Source organism: Eumetopias jubatus, unplaced genomic scaffold (genome assembly GCF_037043125.1).
Source record: "Eumetopias jubatus isolate StellerSeaLion01/CBP00866 unplaced genomic scaffold, mEumJub1_p1.0 scaffold_16, whole genome shotgun sequence".
Taxonomy (NCBI): domain Eukaryota; kingdom Metazoa; phylum Chordata; class Mammalia; order Carnivora; family Otariidae; genus Eumetopias; species Eumetopias jubatus.
Genome location: NW_028274822.1, coordinates 40,366,563 through 40,382,941, shown reverse-complemented (window position 1 = coordinate 40,382,941; position 16,379 = coordinate 40,366,563). Strand labels below are relative to the sequence as shown.

General features: G+C 37.6%; 1 protein-coding gene across 1 annotated transcript in view; it reads right to left on the bottom strand.

Annotated features, from left to right (window-relative positions):
• The window catches only part of GAREM1 (GRB2 associated regulator of MAPK1 subtype 1), a 190,204-nt gene that overhangs the window by 21,376 nt on the left and 152,449 nt on the right, over window positions 1-16,379 (bottom strand). The window contains 1 exon segment of the mRNA XM_088019436.1: window positions 16,018-16,148. Within this exon segment, the coding sequence (XP_087875562.1) occupies window positions 16,018-16,148 (131 nt within the window).

The following is a 16,379-nucleotide window of genomic DNA, read 5'->3' as shown; positions in this document are numbered from 1 at the left end:
TACATAAGCAACTTTTAAAAAATGACCTAAACTCCTCCAGAAAAATAGGTGAAAGTCATGAAAAATCAATTCACTAAAAAAAGGAACACAACAGACTTCAAATCTATAAAAAGACATTCAACTTCTTTTGTAATTAGAGAAAAGTAAATGAAAATTATACTGAGATACCACTTCTTTATCTAGAACACTGATAAATATTCAAAAGCCTGACATCATACTCAGTGGGTGAGGCTCTGGGGAAAGAGGCACTCTTGTTCACAGCTGGTAGAAATGCAAAATGATACAAGTCCTATTGTGGGGAATTTGGCAATACCTAATCAAACTATGCACGTTTATGCTTCCATTCAGCAATCCTACTTCTAGGAAATTATCCGATGACATTCCTCCAACAGTGTGAAAATACAAATGCACCAGGTTATTCACTGTAGCACTATTTGTATTTGCAAAATCTTACAATCAATCTAAATGCCCAAACATAGGAGACTGATTGAATAAACTATGATACAAACACGAAATGTATCATGCAAAAAAGAACAAGAATGATGAGTTCAATGAATTGATAGGAAAACGACTTTCAGGATATAGTAAGTAAAAAAACAAACAAAAAACCCCAAAAAACAAAGTGCATAAAAGCTTATACGGTATACTACACCTTTGGAAAAATCAGTATATATTTTTCTGCTATTTTTGTAAAAAAAAAAAAGGAATACAAGAAAAATAAACCAGAAAACAATGAAATTAGTACTTAAGGGAGGGAGGAAACTGGTGGAAGGGAGTGTTAGCTCTGTGAGTGTACCTAGTTATAGAGTTTTGATGTTTAGGAGGTAAGCCAATGTTCTAACATCTTCAAAAATAAAATTAAGTCAACAAAAAGTTAAAAGAAACTGAAAGCTAAATGCAAATGGAAACAGATGAATCCAATCTTATTTCCAGTGAATAAACTAACCACACAGGGGACGGAGACAGAGAAATCATCCAAGTAACTAAAATGCTTTGACTACAAATTGCCAGTAGGGAAAAAAGACCAACAAATATTGTGTTCTTTTTGGTAGATTTGTTTTGCATATGAGAGTGGGTACGGGGATTCTGAAACAACTTTTTACGTATATTGTAGAAATAAAAAATGAGTAAATGTGTTCCTTTGGGAATCAGAGTTTTCACTGTGGACGGAAGACAGAAACATGGAATTAGGAAAGGTAAGAGGAACTCCATTAGGTTGACTGAAATTGGAGGTATTGGTATTATAACCTGAGGAAACTATACATGCACACACATCTATTTCTTAGCTTTGTTTTTTCTAAGGGACTAGACGCAAAGACTCCCATTATCACCGAATATACCTAGCACCCCAAACCATTCTCCACTAAAAGGAATCATGGCTCCTTGGAGAAATGCCTGATTCCAGGGCTAGGGCAGGAAAGTACAAGATGAGCTTGAAATACTGTGTTGTGCAGGAAAGTAAAGAGGTGCTCTTAAGATGACAGGAATGTGTCAAAAGGACACTGGAGCCAGCCTGAGCTGGCCTCCACAGGCCAAACCTGGGACGATTTGAGCATCACAATACACAAAGACTGCAATGAATGATAATCTGCTGAACAAAGTAGGAATGTTGAAGTCCATACTGTTAACAAAAATATGAATGAGTGGAAAAAATGAATGGGGGAAAAGCTGACAAATGTGGAGGAGTGAAGGGACCCAAGATCGGTACATACAAGAAACATCAACGGATGCTCATTTATAGGGTAAGTTTGATTGAGGAGTAGGTTATGTGCCTGGTCTTACAGTGTCTTCTCTTGGAATGCTTACTGATTGTGAAGGGAGAAAAAGTAACTACAGAGTGGAGAAACTGGACAACACCTTGACCAGGTGATCACATTTAATATAACTGGAGGGGGATCCCCATGTGTGAGCCTCTGGATGTGATTCCCTGAGAAGGTCAAGACCTCAGTTACAGAACATTCCACCTAAAAATGCATTACTAGAACCTAATTATGAAAAAATATCAGACAAACCCAAATTGAGAAATACTGTATGAAATACCCGGTACATATTTGTGAGAAACGTCCATGTGATGAAAGATAAGAAAGGTTGAAGAATTGCTCCAGATTAAAGTGAATGAAAGACAAAATGCAACATCAATGCAATATGCATGCCTGGAATGGATCCTGAACTAAAGGGAAGAAATGCTATCAAATACACTTTGGTGCACTGTAAAGAAGAGTACCACATCACTGCTAACTCTCCTGAATGTACCGTTTTTACACAAGAAAATATCCTTATTCTTAGGAAATATACACTGATGTATTAAGGTGTAAAGGGTGTAATGTATGTAATTCACTCTGAAATTATTCAGAAAAATGTAAGTTGTGGTCTGCATACGTATGTGTATGTCGGGGGTAGAGGATGAGAAAACAAATGTGGTGAAATGTTTAAAGCTGGTGAATCTGGTGGTGTCGAGGGAGATCTTCTATTATGCTTCCAATAATTTTTTAAGACTTCAAGTATTTAAAAAAAATTAAAACATGACAACAGGAAAATCTTGGATATTTTTGCCTATTTTTCCAGATGAACTTCACAATCATTGTCTATGGTTTGAATTGATAATTTTATTGAAAGTGCATTTACCTGCTCTTTTGGCAAGGAGTGACATCATCAAAATATTTCTAAATAGGCACATGGTAATTCTCATCATTTATTGAGATCTTTTATTTCCCTTATTAGTAATTAAGTTTGCCTTCGTTATCAATCTCTGAACATTGCTGTTCATTTGCCAAGGGCACATATGGTTTGTTGCTATTCTCTATGACCAGTAACTTCACTCTAAGAGTTTTTTCCAGTTGATTATCTTGGGATTCTTAAATGATTAAATCTTATGTAACCAATGCAAAGTTCATCTTCATCTTTTTAGTTTTCATCCCTTTTCCCGGACAACAGTGTGGTGGTGAGAATGTTGTTCCATATTTTAATGTGAATTATTTGATTACAAACTGATCATATGAAAAACTCATTGGTTTGAGATGGATTTTTTTTATCATATTAGTAATGTCTTTCCAATTCTAGATTTCTAAAAGTTTCTATGAAAAAATTTAAAAAAATTTTTTTAAGATTTCATTTATTTATTTTAGAGAGAGCATGTGAGCAGGGGGAGGAGCAGAGAGAGAAGGAGAGAAAGGGGGAGAGAATCTCAAGTGGACTCCATGGCTGAGCATAGAACCCAACTCGTGGCTCAATCCCACGACCCTGACATCATGACCTGAGCTGAAACCAAGAGTCGGACACTCAACGAGGTGAACCACCCAGATGCCCTAAAAAATGTTTTTAATCAAATGCCATTTCTGCATCCAATAACAATAAAACAGTCATATGTTTATTTTTAACCTTGAGGTCCTGGTTTTATATTATAATAGTAGATTCCCAAATATTAAAACAACCCTACATGCCTGAAATAATCTGTGTATGATCATGGTGCACTTAAAAGTGTACTGCATGATTCTCTTTGATACTATTTGATCTATGACTTATGTATCTTAGTCACAGGTGAAATTAGTCTATAGTTCTGTTATGTTATCTTTACCAGGTTTTAGTACCAGGCTTATATTAAGGCTAAGATTGATTTTTTCCCTTTTATGTTAATGAAAAAGCATCTGGGTAAAGTGATTGGCAATGTTCATGTTGTTTACTGAGCAGTAATCATCAGTATGTGTTTAGAAGACTTGGCAGTGGCAATCTTTGTAAATAATTTCTCACACACTATTCTAGGTCATCTCTATATAAATTTTAAACTTTGGAACAAGCAATTTGTCAATCCACATTAGTGCTATAAAAAACATTTCTGTTGTCTCTACAGTGAAGTGCATTTCTCTGTAGCAGGCATTTTCAGTACATAAATAACAGCACAATATTATTTTAATGGCAGTTCAGGTCCCTAAGGTTTAAATTCCATTTTAGGTGATTCAGATTAAGTGTTATTAATATTATTTTAAACAAGACCACAACTTAATTGTATTTACTTTCAGACTCAGTATTCACTGGGCTTCTATATTAGAGTTAAGTTTAGGAATCTAAATAAATAAATAAACAATAAACAAACACCATTTAACTTTTTATTTGCAGTAATTCCAGATTTGCGGAAAAGTTGCAAAGCTGTATACCTTTGTCTAACTTCTCCTGTTAACATTCTACACAACCATGGCACATTATCAAAACTAAGAAATTAACACTAAAACAAGATGACTAACTTAACCACAAAGCTTTATTTGGATTTCATTATTTTTTTCCATTAAGGTCTTTTTGCTGTTCCAGGATCAAACCAGGATACCACACCACATCCAGTCCTTGATTCTGTGAGTATCTTGGTCTTTCCTTGTTTTTTATGACCTTGACAGTTTTAAAGAATATAGATTAGGGTTTTTTTTAAGCTAATAAATCATTTATAAATTATAGTACTTGGCCCATATAAGGGCTGAATTTCTTTTCCTACAGGACCTATAAATTCAACATTTCAGTTACTTTATTTCGTTGACTTTGGTCACCAAGAGTCCTTAAAAGGGCTCATTTGCTATTAATTTTAATTTTAGTTTATCCCTAAGGCTTTTATTTTTAGCTAGCATCTAGCTATGTTTACAGCAATACAGATCAGAGGTCAGCAAACTACTGTGCATAGTCCAAATCTGACCCAACATCTGACTTTGTAAATAAAGTTTTATTAGGACACTGCTGTGTCCATTCATTTATGCGTAAGTTATGAGTGCCTTCACTCTGCAGTGGCAGTGTTGAGTAGCTGCAACAGTAATTGTAATGGCCCACAAACTAACATATTTATTCTTTGTCCCTTTATAGAAAGTTTGCTGAACCCAGGTATAGATGAATGAAAAGAACTATGGCCTTTGGAAATTAATTGGGCCAATACTATTAGCTAACTTACAAGCTAAGTTTGAGTCTGCTTTCACTATTAGGTGACCTCAGAAAAAGTATTTTACTTTTTTGAGCCTCAGTGTCCTCATCTATAAAATGAGACCACCACTGTGTACTTCACAAGCATAATTAATGTAGGTAAACAACTTCCCACAGTGGTAAGCTCTCAATAAATGGAGGCCATTACTGTTATTATTACTTCTGTGAACAATAAAACCATTTAAATTCTTTTTTTTTTAGGTAAGCTCTACATCCAACGTGGGGCTTGAACTCATGACCCTGAGATCAAGAGTCATACGCTGTACCGACTGAGCCAGCCAGGTGCCCCCAAAATATTTAAATCCTTTTTTTTTTTTTAAGTAGGCTCCATGCCAGGCTTAAATTCACAACCCTGAAATCAAGACCTGAGCTGAGATCAAGAGTAAGATACTTAACTAATCCCTCCAGGTGCCCCAACATTTAAATTCTTAATAATTCTGTTTCACAATGCCTCTCACATCTCTGTATTTTCATGTAGGTTTCTCTTCCTACCCACTACTGTTTTCAAGCCCAAACCACTACTTTAAGCATTATCCTTTCTTCTGTACTGAAGAATTGCTCAAGTTTTTATTCAATGTGTTATCCCAGAATAAAACTTAATTGTCAGAAGAGGGCTTGAAATATCCTTACAGTTATATCCCAAAGGAAGTAAACATATTGAAGTGATTCAAAAAAATATACTGTTTTAAGATAGACCAGCCTCCAAAAACACTCAGATGCACTGCTGTACTTCCTTTCTGGTGAAACTTTGTAAAAAACTTGGCAGTTCATCCATTTGGATCAGGATGGAGACAGAGATGTCGAGAGAAAGAGTTCTCAGGAGACTTCAGAAACACACACACACACACACACACACACTTACTCACACAACAAACTATTTCCAGTTAACACACAAGGAGCCAACAGTGCTTCTCAAATGTGAAGCAATAACAAAGTATATGTTTCTTCTTAGCTCTTTAAATCAATACTTAATATATTTTTCCTAATTTACCTTTATAAACATATACCCTGTAGAATGAAGAAATCATATGGTCTAGTGAGTACCATACACCAGACGAGCTGAGAGTGTCTATGCTGCTTGGGAGATACCAATCAGCCACTATGTGTGCAGATTAAACAGATCAAAATTATCCTTACTAAATGTCATTCTCTGGGCACATTCAACAGTTTTGTCTACGTTTTTGTGTATGTGTATACTTCTAAAGGAAGTTACTCCTACTCCCATACATAAAAATGCATAACATATGTGAGGACAATCTGTAATTCCATGCTCCCAACCTGATGTCATCATTAATGCTAGCAATTAGCTTTGCATAAATTGTGAGACTAACTCCCGACCGATGTTGTGGTCACTGTCAGTGACAGATGAAGAATCTCATAAATAAATGCTCTTCCTTTGGCAATTGAGCCAAACAGTCTCCTCTGGTTTCCACAGATGTGATTTATTTGCATAATTTCTTTCCTTTTTTATTTTTTTAATAGCAAAAGAAACAATGCGTTCTGTCTAAGTGCTTCGGTATGTGTGCCTGGTTAACATTTCCAGTTTCAATGTTTCCTGAGAGGAAGTAATTCAAAGTGTGTTATCTAAACAACTCTAATAGGTCTAATCCAGGAAACTATCAGGGTTTTACTGTTCATAATACCATTCAGAATTAATACCCCATGGTCAAGCAACATTTTAAAACACTGATATAAAATTTTATACACACCCACACTCACAGATGGTTCTGGCAACAGATAATCTGTTTTCTAAGAACAGTTGTTCTAAAGATCAAACATGTAACAGAGGTTAAAATTGCAACTCTTGAAAAAAAATCAGGATTGATCTGACTGCTAGATTAAATAGCTAATATTTGATTAATATTAGATCATTTCCCCCAACACTTCAATTTTTGTAACTTTTTCCTTTGGGAAAATGGCAGAAAATGAGAGACAAAGGGGCGTGAAGAGTTAATTGTCAATCCTGAGTATCTCTCTCTCTCTTTTTTTCAACAGGAAATAGGGCAAAGATGACAAGTACAATGGCAGTGATTTAATTAGTGATGGTACAAGAGAGGGCTTGCCAACTGGCAGCTTTTCAGACAAGGTCTCAAAACCTCAGATGACAAGACAAAAACAAAACAAAACAAAATAAAATCCAAACAAACAAACAGATCCCCACCAAAACCAAAACCCACTAGGCAATCTTCAAACACAGAAATAATTAACCTCACAATTGTATCCAATTTATCATTCTGAATTAATTCTGAAAATAAATGACATCTGACTCATGGTAAAGAAAACATGCCATTTTAAACAACTGGAAAGTAAAAATAAAAATTGGCTACCTCCAAATCCATTCAATCTTCATTTTAAAAATTTGTTCTTACATCTGACAAAATTCAGGTTGCACAGTAATCGATAATTTCTGATCTCTCTGGAATACAGCCAAGAACAAGGCAGTGAGCTAAAGGCCTCTGGGCAGGCAAAAAGATGTGATGTTGATGTTAGGGCTTATAGAAAAGCCTTTAAGGGCCATAATTCAGCACACTTACTCCCATACAATCAAAATTCCATCCAACCTGGTTACCAGCCCACAGGATAACAGAAGTGGAAATTAAAACTGGAAACAGGGATGGTTAATTAAGGCAGGTATTCTAATATAAGAGGCAACAATTTGAATGAGACCATAAAACACCCAATTCTCAGGGTATAAGGTCTCTCCACATAAAGACAAAAGTCATACACATCTCAGGAGATGGAGCGGAGTTTAACTTTTGTTCAAGTACTTCTCGTTAAGACGGCAGAAACATTTCATTTCAGGACATTGAAATGAAATTATCGTTCTTTGGACAGAACTTTTGATAAAATTCACAGCTCCCCCAAAAGCTGGCTAAAATTACTTGTACTCTAAAGGTGCCAGAGAGGAGGTAGAAAATTCCAGAGCAAATGATCCCTATTCACTTTGAACCCTCCTAAGAAAAACCCACCCCTCTTGATTATTATAATCTTACAACATGCGGAGGAGATGCTTTTTCTGAGCTGTCATGACAGACCCTAGGAATGGTATATTAAACTAGGAATGGTGCTTATGCCTGAACTACACTCTTAAAACCACACACACACACACACACACACACAATTTCCCCAAAGAACACTAATGTTTCAGCACCTCTGTTTTGTATTACTTTACAGGACGGCCATAGAATGGCCAACAGACGCAGAACAGAGTCAGAGTCAACATAGCAAGCTATTTTTGCCTAAAAGACAAAATGATCAGAAAGATGTCAGAGAATAAAATAATTATGACAAGAGTAGAATCACAAGCCGCCCCAAACCTCTCCATTAATATATTCTCAAGGCCTTGTGTGTAGCTGTTCTGTCAAAAGGAGTAAAGAAAGTTAACAGGACATATGTTTAATTTGTTAACTACTTTTACATGGAAATAAGATACAGTCTAACTAGTTGGCAGAAGAGGAAGAGCTTTATTTCTTCACCTTTTTCAGATGGCAACTTTAAAAAGGGTAAGGAATATGTTAAGATAAAAGGCACATGAATTGCCTCAAATTTGTGACTTGGGGGGGAAAAACCAGCTGATTCTCAGTAACTTGGAAGCCTTGGAAAAAATCCAAAGTTTAGCACCAAGTTGCACAAACCACTCACCTTAAATTTTAGAACTCTTGCTTATTTATTCTGTGGTGCGTTGTTGCCATCTTTAACACCGCTCCAAGCAACGATCAAGAGCCCAACTGTATGTAGCCCGGTTTCTATGATAATACTGGGTAATACTTAAAAAATTCTGGGTTAATACTTTACAGAGGTATTTTTGTTATTTTCAAAAGGGTTCATTTGACACATACTGCACTGATGTTGATAGTAAGTTAACTTGTAGGATTTTCTTTTTTAAATACTGGCATCAGGAAAGATCTAAAAATCTACACGTAGAATATTCATAAAAGCTGCCAAGTCCTGTGTGTGAGACCATAGCTGTTTCCAAAGTACAAAAGACAGAAGGATTTGGCTGGGTAATAATTATAGGACACATTTATTTAGATTTTTAAATAAGAAAATGAATTAACTGTGCAAGCTACTGTGTCATTGGAAAGCATATTTTGATCACAATCATGAGCCTTATCTCAAATCCACAAATAGCATTCAGGGGAGCGCAAAGATGACCGGACTGAATCGGGAAACCTGGCTTTGCTGCTACGTAGTTTTCTGGCTTTGTGTGAATCAATGAAGTCAGCTAACATCTGTTTCTTAGTTTTCCTATTTGTCAAAAGGAGGAGGAGGACTCAGGGGTGTCTAAGGGCCTTTCCAGATCTAAGATGTGATGATTATAAAAACTCTTGTCTGTAAACTTCCTTAGTCGTGCTGGATTATTTATAATATTTTATTTTACTCTTGGTCATGTTTCTCAGTATGGAGAAGCTCAGCTATCATTTAAGTTCTCTGAATCTTACAGGATTTTTTTTTCCTATTAAAAAAAGACAACACTGCAATCCTTCTCCCATTAGGATAGCTTTGCCAGTAGACACTGCCACCCCTGCCAAAAACAGGTGCCAAACCCAGTAATCACGAGCTGATATGCAGGTGACAGGAATGTCGGCTCAGCTCTTGCCCTAGACCACATGGTAATGGTTCTTAAGAGGTCTGTGTAGGCAGAAGTGGTGACTATGCTCTGGGTCCGCCTGAAATCTCACTATTCCCCAGTGAGGCATTTCCCCTAGTTGAGACAATGCAAACTTGTTATTTTGCCTGTGGGGAAAATCTATGCTGGAACAGCTGAAACCTTGGACCTCACTAGCTGGAATGAAAATAGCAACATCATAGCATCCAGATTAAGGTATCTGGACTCCCTGACTTGAGAGCACTAATTTTAATGTAGAAAGCTTTTGGGTAAGGGCCATGAAGTCAGAACACCTCTTACGCACTTACCGAGGGTGGCAAGTTACCCAGTGCCAAATTGAAGGCCATCTTTTCTTCCCTCTGCTTATGTCTCCGTAAAGACAGAAGTGAAATTAAGACGTAATTTGTTAGTCACTATTTTGATGGCAGAAAGTAGATGTGTGGGAAAATTTCTCATCATTATTGGGCTTAGTCCAAAGGCTGGAAGATGTTTGAAATAATTCACTGGGTACCAGTATAATAAGTTTCCAAAAAAGTATTTGAGGTGAAGGGGTATTTTGAAGCAACAATAACAGTTACTATGTACCGAGTTTTTAATATCAAGTCCAGGGTACAAAGTACTAAATAAAGAGTAAGTGAAATAATCTGTGGTGGGAATTATTTTCTTCTAATGTGAAACTTAATTTAGTATGATTTTATGTTCTGAATCAGGGGTTGGCAAACTGTTTCTTACAGGGTCAGACAGTAATAATTTTACGCTTGTGTGCCATATGATCTCTGCTGCCAACTACTCAATTCTACTATTGTAATGTGGGAGCAGCCAGACATTGAACACCTGTATGCACGGGGTGGCTGTGTCCCAATAAAACTTTATTTGCAGAACAGGTGCCTTACCCAAGGCTATAGTTTGCCAACTCTCATACTAGACACTTGCAGAGCACTTTAGTGCATTACTTCATTTAATTCACATGAAAAGTCTCTGAGGAGGATAGAATCATCCCCGTTTTGCAGGTGATGACACCTAGACTCAAGGGGTCACGTGACCTTTCTGTGGTCACAGTCCAGTGTCTGGACTTGGGGTGTGAACTCAGCTCCGAATTCAGAGCCTGAGCTACACTACACAGTCCGATATGCTCTTTAGATCATGGGAGCTTGTTTTAGGAAAGGTGCATGCCTGAAAATTATTCATGTGGTGCTTTTTCTTATTAAAAGGTAGAGGAATGAGTCTTTAGTTGGGGTACCCAACTGACACAGGACATCTGCTGACTCTGGAAATAAAGACGACGATAGAGATGGCTGATGAAAAATTAAAACAAACAATTAAGAAAGAAAATGCCCATTACAGTTAAAAACAAATACGTAAGGGCGCCTGGGTGGCTCAGTTGGTTGGGTGTCCCACTTTTGATTTCGGCTCAGGTCATGATCTCAGGGTCATGGGATCAAGCCCCATGTCGGGCTCCCGCTTGAGATTCTCTCTCTTTCTCCCTCTACCCTTCCCCTCACTCTGCTCATGTGCTCTCTCTCTCTCAAAAAAAAAAAAAAAAATCTTAAAAAACAACAACAACAACAACAAATATGCAGTAAAGCAGGTAAACAAAAACAGAGCTCTCACCATGGGAACTAGATGGATAAAGGAGACAATGAAAGAGGCAAGTGACTGCCGGTTGTTTTTTTTTTTTTTTTTTTCTGTTTTGAAATATCGAATGCCATTGGCTTAGGAGGGATTGGAGCCCATGTACGCAAATGATGAGCAAGAGGTTACTGGTCCACATATTCTTTCATTTCCTTGATCATCTCATCTTCCATTTTCTGTTCCTACCACCTTAGTTGCCCACTCAAATGGACATACTTAGATATGTTTTTGTCTATTTTTTTAAGTTTATTTTTTTAAGTAATCTCCACACCCAACATGGGGCTCAAACTCACAACCCTGAGATCAAGAGTTGCGCGTTCCCCAGACTGAGCCAGCCAGGCGCCCCGGACATACTTAGATTTGAAAGAACAGCTACTCCTGCCATTTCCTATATTATTCCCTAAAGTTCAATTTCAAGCATTTATACTCTACCAATTTTTCACATCACTTTCTTAACCACTTCAGAAGTTCCTTAACCCCGTTAGGATCTCTGGTTTTCACTGAGGTTACACTTCTTGTATTCATACTCTTTACCCAGTGAGGAGTCTATGGCTCATCACTACCTGTCACTCTAGGGCACACTTCATCCACACCTTTGCTAATTTCTGTTATACTCATCCAGTAGAGCCCCAACTCTGATTAAACCTACTGCTCTGTCTACTCTGTATGTGCATCCAGGAAGCCAAAGAAAAAAAGTTGGTGCTGAGTAATCTCACTTGAAATGCATATACCTTGACAAAACTCTGGGACCATCCTGCTGTACTTCCCTGGTAAACTTACTTCCTGGGTCTCTGAGCTGATTATTATTTTCTTCCTGTCAAGGCTAACAAGACTTCCATTCTGCTGAATTTAACAGATGGTTCCCAGTCCTCCTCTAATTCATTCAGTAAGTAGCACTTGACACTGTTGTCCATTCCTCTTTGAAACACTTTTTAAAGCCATTTGGCTTCTTCGAACATCTATCCACATGCTCCACCATCTTTCTATTTCATTGTGATTCCCTGCAATCTCTCCTGGACCCCAATGCTGGGGTGTTCCAAGGCTCATTCCTTGGTCTCTCTTCTTTATCTAGTGTCTAGGTCAGACACTTCTCAGCTTTGGCACTACTGACATTTTGGGCCAGATTATTCTTTGATGTGGGGCTCTCCTGTGCACTCTAGGATTTTTAGCAGCACCCTTGTCCTCTACCCACTAGAAACCAGTAGCGCTCACCCTTCCCCAAGCTGTAGCAATCAAAACTGTACCCTGACATTATCAGATGTCCCTGGGAGGAAAAAAAAAATCACCCTGATTGAGAACCACAGATGTAGGTGAACTCAACTAGCTCTATGGCTTCAAATGCCATCTAGGAGCTGATGAACCCCAAACATATAAGCCCATTCCTTGCCCCAAGCTCCAAACTTGTACACCCAATTGTCTGTCTCCTTGATCTCTTTATTTGGAGGTAGCATTTGTACTTGTATATTTATTGTCTGCCACTTCCACTGATGAGAACCTCCAGAGTTTGCATATTCACTGTTTATTCCCAGTGGCTAGACATACAAGAGGTGCTTTAAAATATATTTGCTGGTTAAAGAATTAAACATTTAACATATATTAATTCACTTCATGCAAGTTAATCAGTGATGGGGCAATCAGGCAGATAATTTCAAACACATCAAGGCATCTTCAAGACATTTAACTTCAAGATAAAAAGAATAGCTTATTTTTAATTTTTTAAAAAGTAATCTCTTCACCCAACGTGGGGTTTGAACTCATGGCCCCACGATCAAGAGTCGCACACTCCACCAACTGAGCCAGCCAGATGCCCCAGGAATGGCTTAATTTTAAATAAATTTGTGAACAGTACTAAACCTATCCATTAAATTTTAGATAAAATTCTGCTACAGTCTTGGAAGTAACAACCACTAAAGAGTTCCCAATCTTTCAACACCTCTGTTCTACTCCACAGCATTACTATGTTTCGTTTCTATTTGTTCTTGTAAGTATATATGACTCTCTAATATATATATATTTTTTTTCTTTATTTCAATTAATAATTGTGCCTTTTGACTCCCAAGATGCCTGTTAGCTGCCAATTCTTAACTGCAAGTCATTTCTTCAGTTGTTTATCCTCTTGGTCTAATTTATGCTCTATTTGAAATGGAGTAGAGGGTGAAGTTTTGCAAGGAGATCTGAGTTCTGCTATCACTTAAAAAATTGCTTTCTGGATAATATCTCTATTTATATAATATTTAACACTATCTATTTAATACTATTTATAATAGCTATATTTGTGAGAATATGGTACTGTTGTGTTTTTTTAAGTAAGCTCTACGACCAACATGGGCCTTGAACTGTCGCATGCTCTACCAACTGAGCCAGCCAGGTGCCCCTGTTGTACTAGTTTTTATTTTTTTTCTTCCTCTCCAGGCAAAGTAGTAACCAAGCATACCACTTAGCTCTCCCATTAAGTACTGCACCCATGCACATTATGATCAATTCTTACAGACCATGACTTCCAACACTGTGTTTTGGGGATGGAGGGTGGTCCAGGTAGTACCCAGACATCTTTTCCATAAACCTCCTTGGTTTATTTATTTACTTGGGTATTTATTCACTAGGCACACAGACTTTTGTGTATTTCTTTGTGCAAATTTCCTGAGGTTCCTTGATCAATTCTTCTTTGAATATAATTGAACGATGTCTTAATGATTAATGCCGGATGGATGTGATAGCATCTTCAAACTTTGTAAGTAATAGACGAGAGGTATTAAATATTTATGTATGCATAGCACAGGAACTCAACCCAAGTCCAGTCAGCTCTGTGGATGCTGTAAACTTATAGTCCATACACTTACCCATTTGTCTGTGCCTTTGAAATTTTTTTTTGGCTTTTTTAGAAAAATTGTGCTAATGTAAACATAACATAAAATTTATCATCTTAACCATTTTTAAGTATACAGGTCAGCAGTGTTAAATACATTCACATTCCTGTGCTGAGTTTTTAAATGGCATCTCTATTACCTATGTTTGAGTACACTGAGTCAATCCTGGTATTCTGGAAAAAACAAACAAACCATCAAACTATTGATTTCAGTATTATTCTTTCAATCATTGCTGATTTCATACAAATTCACACACACACAAAACAGGTGCTAGAGGCATTTAAAAAAATCTTTTACAAGTACTACATGCCACAAAAGACTTAAAATTTTAATACTTGACAAAATCTTAAAAAATCATAAATTTTTATGCTTGATTTCTCACGATTTATCAGCAAATGCAAGGTTTTAAAGTATGAACTTTCTTTGTAGACAATTTTTTTTTCCATTTAGGAAATTTTAAATAGAAGCTTTAAGGAAAGATTTAAATCCTATCAAGACAAGAATCAAATAGGATTTGATGAACTTCTGACCAACGAATCTTGGTATGTTTAAAAATGAACATGTTTTCACAGATCTTCAAGGTAAGTTCAAGTTGTCTTGAGGACTCAGAGACTAAGTTACTGAAGGACCTAAAAGTTATAAATATTTTTGAATACCAGCATAATTTAGCTAGTAAAGAATTTAACAGGACACAAAATTTACCCATTTTACTAATAAAACCAAAGAAAGTAGACTACAGCAGCTGTATTTTATTTTTTTTAATTTTTAATTTTTTGACAGCGAGAGCGAGAGAGCACAAGTAGGGGGAACAGTAGAGGGAGAGGGAGAAGCAGGCTTCCCCCCGAGGCGGGGCTCGATCCCAGGACCCTGGGACCATGACCTGAGCCCAAGGCAGACGCTTAACCATCTGAGCCTCCCACGCGCCCCGATAGCAGCTGTATTTTAGAACTAGAAGGATGACTTGGCTTAGCCGATCAAATGGGCAGGACCACTGCTCCAGTAAAGAGGCTGTCTTGGGCATTTTCCCCCTTTCCTGAGGAGTGTGGGTGGAGTGACTCATCCACAAAGACACTGTTACATTCTTGGACTAAGATACCCCAGTCTGTTTTTCATATAGAGTGAATTGCTAACAAACAGGCATCCTGCTCCCCAAATATTGAAATGTTTAGAGAATGTGACTTAGTTGGACTTCCTGCTGAAATGAGGTTAATGCTTTCAATGCGAACACTTTCGAGAATGTTGTAGCATAGCTGTGGGTGTTGCTGAAGAAAACACAGTGGGTTCAGGCAAAGAGGTTGGGCCTCAGTGACACTGCTTTCCCTGGTTAACAGCAGATCTAGTCAAAGGAGCTCGCTCACTATGTAGCCGGGGACAGAACTGTCCCTTTAAGAATGCAAAACGAACACAGCACAGTAAACACTATTCGGCTTTTCTCTGATGAACCAAGATCGATAAATACCTACTGGGCAACATCCTACACATCAGTTTTCTCTGTGTGCACCGACAGAGACAGTCTGCAGAGAATGGAATGAATATAAGCCGGTGTCAGGGCGTACTCTGAAAGTTTCTCTCTTTTTCTTTAAGTGTGCAGTATTAGTTGTGTCATAAGCCTTTTGCTTTTGCTTCCACAAGCGGAGCATCCAGCGCCACAGAGGAGCTGGCCAAACAACTGTTACATATTAGAGAATAAAGTCCAAATTAAAAAAAAAAAAGACCCTTTTGATCTGCCTTGACAGTTGTTCTAGCAAGAGATAATGTTAACATCGTAACCTGTTGGAGAGTCAGGTCAGCTACAGCTCATGCGGTTCTTAAAAAGACCAGTTTTGGCCACTGACACGAACCCATTAGGAGGACAGAACTCTCCTACGAGGCACAGAGGGGAACGTACTGTGTACATAATGACCTGAAAGTTAAATTATTTCAGTGAGGATAAATATTTGGTTCTTCTAGAGCTACCTTCACGTTGAATGTTATTTCCTCCATGACGTACACGCGCTCAGGAAATGCTTTGGCCACCTCCTCCACACTGTTGAAATATTGCACTGGCTCCTTTATATCTCGGTCTTGTTCCAGCAGCTTGAATTGCCCTAAAATACACGATAAACGGAAGAGATGTGAGACGTTTATGCTGGCCGGCTGTCACTGTGTCGACAGCATCCCCCTTTCCTTACGCCCACTCTTCTTTGTCAAAGGTTTCTGATCATTATCATTGGGGGGGAAAAAGTTACCATGGCAGAAGGTTTCCTTCAAACCAGAATCCATAGCGAAAAATCAGCTTACAGATGAAAACAAACACGTTATTTTTTCTTTTTCATTTT